The sequence below is a fragment of the Acanthopagrus latus genome, chromosome 23, assembly GCF_904848185.1.
Source record: "Acanthopagrus latus isolate v.2019 chromosome 23, fAcaLat1.1, whole genome shotgun sequence".
In the NCBI taxonomy this organism is placed as follows: Eukaryota; Metazoa; Chordata; class Actinopteri; order Spariformes; family Sparidae; genus Acanthopagrus; species Acanthopagrus latus.
This window is the reverse complement of record NC_051061.1, coordinates 2,306,892-2,318,518: the sequence shown is the minus strand read 5'-3', so window position 1 is coordinate 2,318,518 and position 11,627 is coordinate 2,306,892. Positions and strand designations below refer to the sequence as shown.

The following is an 11,627-nucleotide window of genomic DNA, read 5'->3' as shown; positions in this document are numbered from 1 at the left end:
AAAACTCAATGCCAAATTATGTGATTTGGATATTGTGCTTTGCCATATCACGATTTCACAGATATAAACTAAACTGTGTTCCTCAATAAGCACTAAATTACATATAGACTGTAAAGGTAAAGGCTGCTTTAACAGCTGTGGAGTGTTATCACATGATGTTTCTGAAGCTTACGTCTCTGAAGAGTTACATTAAATGTTTCAAATTAAGACTAAGATGCACCAGGAGTGCACAAAAGTTGCCAAAGTGACTGTCAAAGCTACTATCCAGATCCATGAGTACTTCAGGAAGATGGCCCCAAGTGATGAGCTGCTTAGTGAATACCTTAGGCAGCAACAACTCTGTGAGGAGGAGAAGGAAGAGTTGGAGGAAATGTCATGGGAGGACAAACCCCTGCACGGTACATACCATCGACCGGTGATGGCTAACCAAACGGAAATAGTTGTGGTGGACAAACATCAGAAGAGGGCAGTGGTGATAGATATCACGTTCCCAAGCGGCAGCGACATCCAGACGAATGAACGCGAGAGGCTTGAGAAATACCAAGGGCTGAAAGAAGAGCTGGAGAAGATGTGGAGAGTGAAGGCAACACTTGGGATTGTGAGGGAGGAAGAACACAATTTCTACAGCTCTTTTCCAGCCCACTGACCGCTCAAAGCAAGATATACCCTGAGCAAGATTCAGGGTTCAGTATCTTGCTCAGGGTGCTTTGACGTGCTGCCAGGGAATTGAACCAGCAGTCTTCTGATTATAGGACGAGCCCTACAGGATGCCTGTTATCTTCATCTTTAAATACAAATCGAAAATCTCAGGACCTCAATGTGTCATTTTCCCACATGGTATTGAGTGTTAAATCTTCTCAAGGTATTCAACACAACACTAATGGGTACAAATGTATGTATGTATGACTCACTTTCCTAATTGTGATAAGTTATTTGTATTAGTACCTATTTGTGTAGTAGTTCAGATAACCGAAATGGTAAGTTCGAATTTAAAGAGTTATGTTAGCTGAATGAGAATTCACTTCATGTCCCTCAAATCATGTTGTATCAAGTGTCGGGAGAATAAACCGTGTGTTTATGGACGTCAGCATCATCAGGTGAGAATGTGCACCACAGATACAAAACTGATCCAAGTGTGAAGGAGGTTTTATTTAGAAAATACAAAATGAAAGAGGTACAGAACTCAACTGGCAGGGACCTGCCCATGACTCAATTAAATAAAAAAAAAAATGAAAAAGTTTCATTAAAAAAGGGACATAAAATCATTGTATAAACAGTTTAAATAATGATGATACAGTGATTATTAGGGAAAGGTGGTCATGTTGTGGTGGGTGTGGAGACGATCTGAGGCTGCAGGAGGGACTCCCAGAGGAGGTCTTTCACACCTTAGCCATGGAAATAAATCACTGTAAACCAGGCTCTACTATTCTATCATGACTGCTTTTCAGTTTTGTCACTTGTCACAAGGTCATTCTACAGTCTGTCAACAGGATCATGACGACATGGCGATAGATATTAATCAAGACTTTTACCCAAAGCTGTACAAAACTGAGGAGGGGTAAGTTTCTGAGGTTCATGCAGAGTGAATCCCACAAACCCCGGTGTCATAGATCACAGGCTCCATGTGCAGACCGTGCTGGAGCTTCTTTATTCATTCTGCAGGATCAGTGAACACTGCTGCAGCATTGCTTTAGTTTCCATAGTGCCAGAAATTAAATTCAGTTATATGTGCATAAGACTATCAGACAGAAGACAAAGTGTATGTACAAACTGCATGAGTAAGTTGTCTTGTCCAGCTTTAGCGGTAGTGAAATCATTCTCCATGCTTCGGATGCATACATAATTTGTCTGCAGTTCCTTTACATGGGGATACATAAACTCACATTTTAAAGCCACGGGGTGTGTATGCTTCACTCTTTTAGACTTTTCTGCAGAAGTGACTTTTACACAGTTGTTGAGTGTGACAAAACACGAGAATGCAGGTGTTCAGCAGGAGTGAATGAGCTGTTGAAAAGCTCCGGTGCATGAGCCACTACCAACAAGCACATCACAGTCATGATGTCACAGAGTCTTCAGGCAGATACCATGACTGTTTAACCAAACTGGTATTCATGATGTTTCAGTTTTCATGGGAACACTTCTTTCCTGAGATAGAGGTAATCCTGCTGAAAATGAAATCAAACAGTAACAAAGTACGTTTTTTTTTTATCCTCAGCAGCTGGAACAGATGTCTGTGTAAATTTGTTAAATGGCGTAGGAGGAGACACCATGTGCTCAGCACTGATGTGCCTTTGGTGTCAGAGGGGGAGACTGCTACCTCTCTGGGTAGTAGTGAACTTCAAGCTTGTCAAAATGTGAAGAGAGTGACACCTGAGATTTGGAACCAGCAGCAGTTGTGAAGACATTCCTTCAGCCTCTCGCAGTGCATCTGTATTTGTTGTTGGGCCTGGTGGTGCGTCATCGGTTGTCAGGTGATGTCACCCTGTGGTAAGATTCATATTACATTAACAGCATTTTCCTGCTCCACAGCCCGTCTCACTGGACTGTCGTCCAAGTCCACCTCCAGAAAGTCTTGCTGGTCGTTGTCCTGAGACATGTTCTCCTCCATGTTCTCTGAGCCTTTGCCTTTGTCTTTGTTTCTGCTCGGTCCCTGGCACATGCCGGACTTTGCCGGGCCAACCAGAGCCAGGCAGATGGCACTGATGCCCATGCCCACAGCGCACGAGTAGAAGGCCGCACCGTAGTTCTGTGTGACATCCACCAACACACCTGGAGGGACAGATGAGACAGCTGTTAGGATTTGCAGAGAGGTTGACTGATGAGTGGAAACAGAGGGAAGTTACACAGTAAAGTACCTGCGAGCGGGGGCCCTGCAAGCCCAGCGAAGCTCTGGATGAAGACGTACACTCCCGCAGACGATGCCATCTTCTCGATGCCCACCACGTCCTCCTCAGCCAGCATGGGGACGTGAGTGGAGCCTACGGTGCCCATGAAGTAGCCATAGAGGGCGCAGCACACCACAAGGCCCCAGAACTCCCATACGATAGTGAAGGCCACCAGCACCAGGCACAGCAGAACCACGCAGGCCAGCAGCACCAAGGTCTTCCTGCAGGACGCTTTGTTCAACACCATCCCAATAGACAAGCGGCCGAAGATCTCAGCCACAGCCATCACAGAGAGCATGTAGGAGGCCATGCTGGGCTCCACTCCCCGGCTCTTGCTCAGTTCGATGATGTAGAGCTGCGGGGCGAAGAAGCCCAGCGTGGCGAATAAGCCGAAGAGGGAGTACCAGATGAAAGCACTGTCTTTAAGCACAGAGAAGTCCAGGAGTTTGGGTCTGGAGGGCTGGAGAGGACCCGCCTCTTCCTTTGATAGCTCGCCCTCATCCTTCTCCTCAACCGGGATGGGAGGCGTGGACAGCGACTGTTCCTCGCCCTCTTTGTCCTGCACTCCAAACTCCATTGGAGCCGTGGCTTCAGCTCCTGCAGCCCAGAGGTCTCCATTTGAAGCAGAGAGGGAGGTGACACCTGAGTCCTCAGAGCCCCGGGACACTGCCGAGCTGATGGAGGTCTTGGTTTGTTCGTTCTCCAGCTCGTAAATGGCCTCCAGTTGCTTTAGAGACAGAGGCTCTCTATCTGATTCATTGTCCTCCTTTACTGGCCTTGGCCTAATAATGACTGGACGAAGGAGAAGCCCACAGCCAATTACAGAAGCCTGTAAGATGCCAAGGACAACCAGACAGTAGCGCCAGCCAATGTGTCCCTTCAGTGTAGTGAAGGCTGTGGAGAAGGGGACAGCTGAGGTCATTATCTTATACTAAAGGTCCACATCTCACAGTCTTCCTTGACAAATAGAGTCTGCTCTGTTGTCATCAAACCCAACAGGAATTTATACTATTTGACTAGTAAAGCAGATAACTACTAAACTGCTAGTCAGCACAGTGGCCAGTCGTCACAGCGCCACAAAAATCAATATGCACATAGTTTCCTGATACATTTAAGCAGGTGTGGCACCACAGCGCTGCATTAGGCAGATTACAGTGAAACGACCAATGAGTATAGACAGTGCTAGCAAGATTAGCTGATTAATGCTTGACTCCTCACTCCATACAGTTTATCTTTAAAGTGGCACAGAATTTCAACCGCAGAATTTTAATATTCAAAAAATGAATGAGGTCACAATACAAACTCAGAAATATGTATTTCTTTTTCACAAGTGAATAAAAAAGCTCTTCTGATCCCAGAATAGCGTCTGAGGCTAGAAAGGTGGCAGGGTCCGCCACATGCAGACAAAGTAAAACAGTATAAATTGTGTTGTCCTTTAAGGTCAGTTTGTTTATTCAGTTTATTCAGTCATGAAAACTAAGAGAGTTACTTAGTAATTACTATGCTTATTGCTTAGCCAACTGCCTTCTGTTACTGAACACTCACCAGGAGCAAATGCACATACGGCGAAGGCTTCTCCGGAGGAAGAGGCAGAGGTGACGAGGGCTCGTCGTCTAGAGAAGTACTGGGTGAGGATGGTGATGGTGGGGAGGAAGGTGAGGCAGTAGCCAAGGCCTGTAAACAAACAGAAGGGGAAAAGGGGACATGACAGCCACTGGTCCGCATGGTAGGAAAACTGCGTGGCTAGGGGGGGTGGGTCAAAATCAAGGTGTCAGGTGACTTCTTTGTCAAAGGTGGCAGGCTGTGTGAGATGACTCAGCTCTGTTACAGCTGCAGCTGAAAGACAAAATGCATGTAAAGACAAAAAAAGAGAGACAGAGAGAAGAAGGGAGCGCCAAGTTAGCTGTGGTCCATTTCAGAGGCAGACATGGCAATCACAGTGGGAGAGCTCCTAAGAAAAACAGTTTGTGAGCTCTGATACAAAAGTCACCCACAAATTTGTTCATCGTCCAATCCATTGAGTCAATTTATTCCATCCTCCTCAGCCTCCTGCTCCCCCAATACTCATCTGAAAAGGAATTTAGTGTTCTTTTGGTTTGCTGCTTCAGTTTTTCCTGCTCTGGCTGTTCTGCCAGTCATTCCTAGAGAGTTAAGACAGTTGAGTAGACCTCACTGCATGTTGTTTAGAAGAGGTTCATCACCTCTCATTCAATGGACAGTTCTGCAAGAAACAGATTGGTTCACACTTTGTTGTTTGCACTGCTAGGAATCCCTTAAGTTCTTTCATAACAGGCTGTTAAACAAGACAAGCACATCCACAGGAGCACACTCTAAATGGTACATTACAATGATACACAAAGACACACACAAAGGGACACATCGGTAGGAATTTACATACATATATAGATAGATGAGGAGTGGATGAGCTGATGGATACTGACAAGATTGAGAAGTACCTGAAACAATGCCGATGGTGATGTACATCTCCTTGATGGAGGTGGTGAAGGCGGAGGTGATGGTCCCCAGGCTGATGAGGAAGCCTCCCATCATCACCACTGGACGATGACCAAAGCGGTTGCTCAGCAAGGTGGACAGTGGGGCTGGGGTGAGGGTGGAAGACAGCACAGTCATTACAGCGCTCTGTTGAAGTCATCAGGTGTGTTATTATTACTGTGCAGACTGGATGCAGACATTAACATGTGTCTGCACTGATGACTGTACATGCTTATGGATGGTGCACAGTTATTATAGGCAGTTTATTCATACTAAGTTTGAGGATGATTAGTCCAATTTCGCTGCTTTGCAATAAATAGGTAACAGTATGTTTAATGGCTGCAAGTAATGATTCTTTCTATTATCGATTAATCTGCCAAATATATTCACGATGAATTGATTAATCACTGAGACGACAAATTGTGAAAAAATGTCCATCATAACTTTCCAGAGCATGTAGTGATGTCTGCTTCGTCTGTCCAACCAACAGCCATTTTGGTCGTCAATTAAAGTGGCATTACTGGTTGGCTGGATAAAATAGGTAAATGAGGTCATCACTTTAGACTGCGGAACACTGCAATGGTATTTTTCGGCAATTTCTCACATTTTTTACAGTAAACAATTAATAATTGAACTGAGAAAATAATCAGCAGATTAAGTGGTAATGACAGTAATCCCAGGGGAAAAGTGACTGACCAGTGAAGGTAAAAATGAAGACACAGATGGAGATGACCCATGACACTCGGCTGTTGCTCTCCCCAAACTCGTCCATTATATCCTGAAGGAAGACGCCCAAGCTCTTGATGGTCCCATAGGTGCAGACCTCCACCAAGAAGAAGGCTACAGCCACAACCCAGCCCCAGCCGCCATCAGGCACCTCTGGGTAAACATTTGGACCCAAGCAATGAAGGGAGTTCAGTATCCTCATGGCTACAGCAGGTCACCTGGAGGGAGCAACATAGATATCAGTGTGTTCATTGGTTTGTCCACTTGGGGGCAGAAGAATTCCATCACATACAAAGACTTTTATGACAAACACAGCTGCTGCTGCTGCTGCTGGAAAGACAGCTGTCATGATGGATTTAACAGAAAATGCACTCAAACACTAAAAACCTGAGCTAAAGGAGGATAAATGCCCTACTAGCTGCATTGGGCGTGTCAATTTAGTTCATTGTCTTTCATTGTTTTTTCCATTTTGCATTTGATTCATTGTTAAATACATCTGTAACAAGACCTGGAACCATTAGTTGATAATTCAATCGGTCATTGAGACAAAAATGTCAAACATCTGGTAGTTAAAGCTTTGTGTACTAACATTTTTTTTTATGTAATTGGTAAATAATGGTAATAATGTCCTCTTTTTGAGGAAGCTTTTTATCACCATTCTACCATGTGTGCAGACACATTATACTGATGTATAGGATCACATAGTATTGACATGTTGTTGTTGTAAACAATTCAATGACAGGGCTTGTTCCGGAACACACACCAGTGTCAGATCTATATATTGGTCACATAGTGCGTAACTCATTGTGTTTTTGGGAGCATTAATTGCAGGCACCTTTACATGGACCCAAATGTGGACATGGCAATGTGATCAAGATGCTGCATACTGGTTTGAAATCTCAGTGATCAGCGTTCTCAACTTTAAAGGTCTCAGCATCAGGTTTAGAATAAGGTTTTTGTTAAGATAATGGAACTTCTCTTTCGTGACATGTATTGTAATAATGCTTAAATCCATTATTTTCACACATCAGATTGAAGTTTTTTGTTCAAGACACAAATGGCAAGCAGAACCTGTAGCCATGGTGACCAGTTTAGGATTATGGACTCACTGGAAAGATATGGCTCCCCCATGTGGCAACTCAAAATATATCAGGAAATCAAACAGGGACTGTATGTTACCGAGCCAGACGGCTTTTCAAAAGTCACTCATCCTGATATCTTGATGATGAAAATTCACCACAATTAACTTACGTGTTTGTATCCCCATCCACCATAACATAATATACTGTCACATTCCTAGTCTAGTTCGACTTTTGTTTTTGGCCACCCTTTCTTCCTCATTTCAGAATGTGTTCTGGACTGTGACATACAGCATGTGTGACTGAGCAATGAGAAGGAAAAAGAGGAAACGTGTTCTCTAATGATTCGGCGTCCATGTAAATGAAATGAAATGACTACGCAACATGTCAAGTATTCAGAATGGTTTACCAAAAGATTTTGAAACCCTTGACTCACTGCAGTATTCCACTAGGATCTAATGACTGTGTGGCTGCGAGAAGAATATAAAAATATCACTTTATATCGTTTAAGACAACAGCAGCACAATGTAAAGCAGTGCTGATGTTTCATCACTGATGGTGTGGCTGCGGTGTCAAGCTGAAAAGCAGCAGAGACACACAGCTGAGGCCGCAGGTCTGACTAAATGTCAAACTTTTAACTATTTGAACACCAGATAAATGTACTTGTTACAGCAACAGTGCGGTGGATGTGTTTGTGTGTTGTCCCCTCCTTGCCAACAGTGAGTGATGGATCACTCCTGATCCCCCTAACCAATTTAGGACTGAGGCTTTAAAGCTGGCTCACACTCATGCTAGTGGGCCAGATGGCAGCAGTTGCTATTGTGCACTGTGTGATCTGTTGGTGCTCTCTTCTTATGGAGAGACGGCAGTGATCTCTAATTTTTCCTCTAGAATATAATTTAACTTTGTCTGGTCATTCAGTTGTAGGGAGACCAGTCTCTTTATCTTTCAGAAGTTTGTTTTCTGTTAATTTACACTTTTAAATCCTAAACAAATTATATTCTTTTGCTACGGGCTTTGTTTCCTTCTTCTCTGTCTTTGTGTGTCTCCAGGTCATCTCGGAACTCCACTGAAAACTTTCACCATGGGAAGCTCCACCAGTTAGGACCAGGAAGAGCAACATGAGCTAATTAGAACCAAACCAGAATATGTTATATTTTGTATTACTCAAAGTAGCCACCTTCTGCTTTGAGGACAGCTTTGCACACTCTTGGCATTCTCTCAGTCAGATTCATACACTGGTAGTGTAGTCTGATACTATTTCGACTCCTCAGACTACTTGAACTTGTTCAGCAACATTAATGTCATGGCCTGCAGACAATGGGCAGCTTATGCTACCTGCCTTAAGGGGGCACTCTGTAGTTTTAGAGAAGAAATTCAAACTTCAAATGTTAATATTTACAACATTGATGAGGTAATAAAACAAACTCAGAAATATGTATTTTGTCCCATTAAGTGAATAAACTAGCTATTCTCAGAGGGAGACAGAACACTGTTTGAAGCTGGAAAGGTGGCAGGGTCCGCCACATATAAACAAAGTAATACAGTATACACTGTGCTGTCCATTAGGGCCAGTTTGTTTATATAGTTTATTCAGTCATGGAAACATATGGCAATTATTTAGTTTGTTTTGGCATTAAAAATCCTGTCAGTGAAGATCTTTGGATTCTCATTAATATGTATTCACCGAAATTAGAGTGTGCCTTTAAAATACTTCTGACCCAGATTCCCAGTAAAAAGATGTCACACTCTGCCAGAAACTGACATCACAGAACTGCATCATTCCAAATAACCACTATGCAGGAATTCAAATTCAGTAGGTTATAGGAGAAGCAAGCGACGAGCACTGGAACTGGAACTTACGGTGCCCCGAGACAAAATCTAGGAAGGACACCGCAGTGCAGAGGAGGAGGGATGATGTCAGTGCACTGCAGCCCAGGGGTTTCCTACCCACAGACACAGGCAGCGGGACAGCCAGCACTAAGTTACTTATCCTGACTGCTGGCTTAACTCTGATCCCCAGATGTTGTCTCACACAGACACGAAGAGAGAACCCATATTTCTCATGGTGAACAATTCATCTGCGTGCCTGCCTTCCTGTCTGGCCGTAACGACTGGTTTATTGATTGTGTGGTAATATAATCAATCATACAACATATCCTCTGGCTAACCGTCAGACACTACGGAATTAGCAGACGTTAGTTTTTCGTGTTACAAAGCGGAGCAGCCGACACTGCGCCACATGAGCACAGCATCCTCCGGCTGGACCCGCCGGGTTGACATCTGACTTACCGACAGCAGAGGTTGGAGAAGCCGCCTACAGCAGTAGCAAAGCCGCTTTTATTAAGTCGTCTTTATTGCATTGTGGCTTTAGTGGAATACAGGTCTATTGGCGAGGCAGGAGGATCAATAATTTACGTAGAAAAGCTTTTCTTTCTTTAAAATGTATAATATCCGAGCCACTTCCCGCTTCTTCTAAATTAACAGACTGCCGGTAAATCCTTAGTCACGTCGCTGTGTTTCCCCTCCATCACAGCCTGCTGCATCTTTTGTCTTCACTCAATTATTTCCTGTCTCTCCTGGCAGCTCTTTACCGGCTCAAGCCGGTATTCAAACGCGCGCAAAAAACACGGTCTCGTGAACGCGCAGGCAGTCCCCCCCACATCTCCGATGTTGCGTTTCTGTGCTGATCGTTGAAACCACACCTAAATAGGCCTGTCACCTGTGCCAGCAGAGGTGTGTGCTTTTAAAGAATGCGGTTGCTCCAAAGGGCTAAACATGTCTAATAATTTACACCAGTAACTCCTTTTGCCAAAGTGAAAGCTATGAATGCTGAATGATGTGAACACACAAAGCTACCTTTCACAATATTTTCACTCGAGCGGAAGTCTACTTTTACCCATTTTATCGTAGGACTTGAATGCAGCTACAGCGCGTCGCCGTCTGCTAGAAGCTGTGTGTACCGGGCGCGCGGCTGGGATGAACAGGTTTATTCCAGTCAGGAGGAAGCATTCCCTGGTGTGTCAGCGTGTGTGTGTGTGTGTGTGTGTGTGTGTGTGTGTGTGTGTGTCCTCTTAGAACATCTTGAGTTTGTATTCTTACCTCATTAATTTGGTAAATATTAAATTTTCAAGAGTGGATTTGTTATCCAAAACGAGTGCCCCCTTAACGCGGGTAGCATAAGCTGCCTGCCACCTGTTGTCTGTGGGCCATGACATTAATTTCACTTATCAAGTTCAAATAGTCTTGTATTCTGAGTTTGATTTTTTTTTTTTTTTTTGCACAGCTACTAGAATGCAGATGGGCCAACAGTGAAAGGTTTTTCACATTCACTTGTGAAATCTGTCATAAATAGTCATTCTATTAACAAAATGTTGATAAATCTGTCAACTCATGGCTTGGCTTTAGGAAAACAATGCAGCCATAAATAATCAGCAGACGGCAGAATACATATCAATGTATGGTATTCAGATATTTAAGATGGTGTAATTTCTGTGCCACACTTCCACAGCATGAAAAAGCACTCAGAGAGTCAAACATCATGAGATGGTTTAGGTGTCTCTTAGTTGAACTACTTATGTTCTTACATCAGTGGAATTTGACCAAAAATGTTAACCAATTTCGATAGCAACCTCCTGACACTTTCAGAAAAAAAAATGTTTCATGTCATTTTATGTTGATGCATCTATCATAATATTGATGAATGTCTTGATTAATTTAGCCAGTGAGTTTTGAATAATGTGTATAGGACTCACCTGTCTCTGAGCTGGGAGTGATCCTTTGACTAAAGTGGAGACATGCCCTGACCTGGAGTAAGCTTCTATTCACATTGATGGGGTGTGTCTAAGGGGTGGCCATACAAGGTCCAGCCCTGAAATCTGATTGGACTCCTGTTGCAATGTAAAAAAAAAACATCATACTTGGTTATGGAGCATGAAAGAGCTTGGGCGAAATGTTGACTACATCTCAATCTGTCTTGACAGTTTCTATAAAAAATACCTTCATTTCAAAATGGGTGTCTGTTCAAGGTAGCAATTTTCCATTAAAATCGCAGATGTAAAAAATCCTCAACTTCAATATTCAATGTTTACCAACAATGTTTACCAATCAGCACTGGCATGCTGATGTCAGAACCAAATAGCGGTAAAGGATATAATTGTTTTCATGTGATAGTTACTGTAGAGAGGTGTTAATGCTCCAAATCCTTTTACAAACTCTTGATAACGGCAGGGTTTAAATATTTATGTCTGCAGAAGTAGCATCACCATTCTGTTCTGCTATTTTTTTTCCTTTTCAAACACATTTGCTCCAGCAGCTTTTTATTTTTCATGCAGGAAGACTAGAAAGCTTTTGAGACCATATGAATGTTCATTCAGACTCTGATATTCCACTTATAATCAGAATATGATGGACCCACATTGTATATATATATTTTTTTTTTCAA

At 43.2% G+C, this 11,627-nt stretch overlaps 1 protein-coding gene across 3 annotated transcripts; it reads right to left on the bottom strand.

The window, feature by feature from the left end:
- Positions 1–1,128: 1,128 nt before the first annotated feature.
- On the bottom strand, positions 1,129–11,075 carry slc16a6b (solute carrier family 16 member 6b). 3 transcript variants are annotated; one of them, XM_037089219.1, is made up of 6 exons: positions 10,939–11,075; positions 6,075–6,322; positions 5,342–5,485; positions 4,431–4,559; positions 2,856–3,779; positions 1,129–2,769 (listed from the first exon to the last, which is right to left on the bottom strand). In XM_037089219.1, exons 2-6 carry the CDS (start codon positions 6,304–6,306, stop codon positions 2,495–2,497), a joined length of 1,704 nt encoding a protein of 567 aa, XP_036945114.1. In that variant the 5' UTR covers positions 6,307–6,322; positions 10,939–11,075; the 3' UTR covers positions 1,129–2,494. The 3 variants fall into 3 exon arrangements, with proteins under 3 accessions (XP_036945114.1, XP_036945115.1, XP_036945116.1); XM_037089220.1 differs by lacking the exon at positions 10,939–11,075 and adding an exon at positions 9,476–9,756; XM_037089221.1 differs by lacking the exon at positions 10,939–11,075 and having other exon boundaries at positions 5,342–5,525; positions 6,075–6,211.
- Between the last annotated feature and the right edge of the window lie 552 nt (positions 11,076–11,627).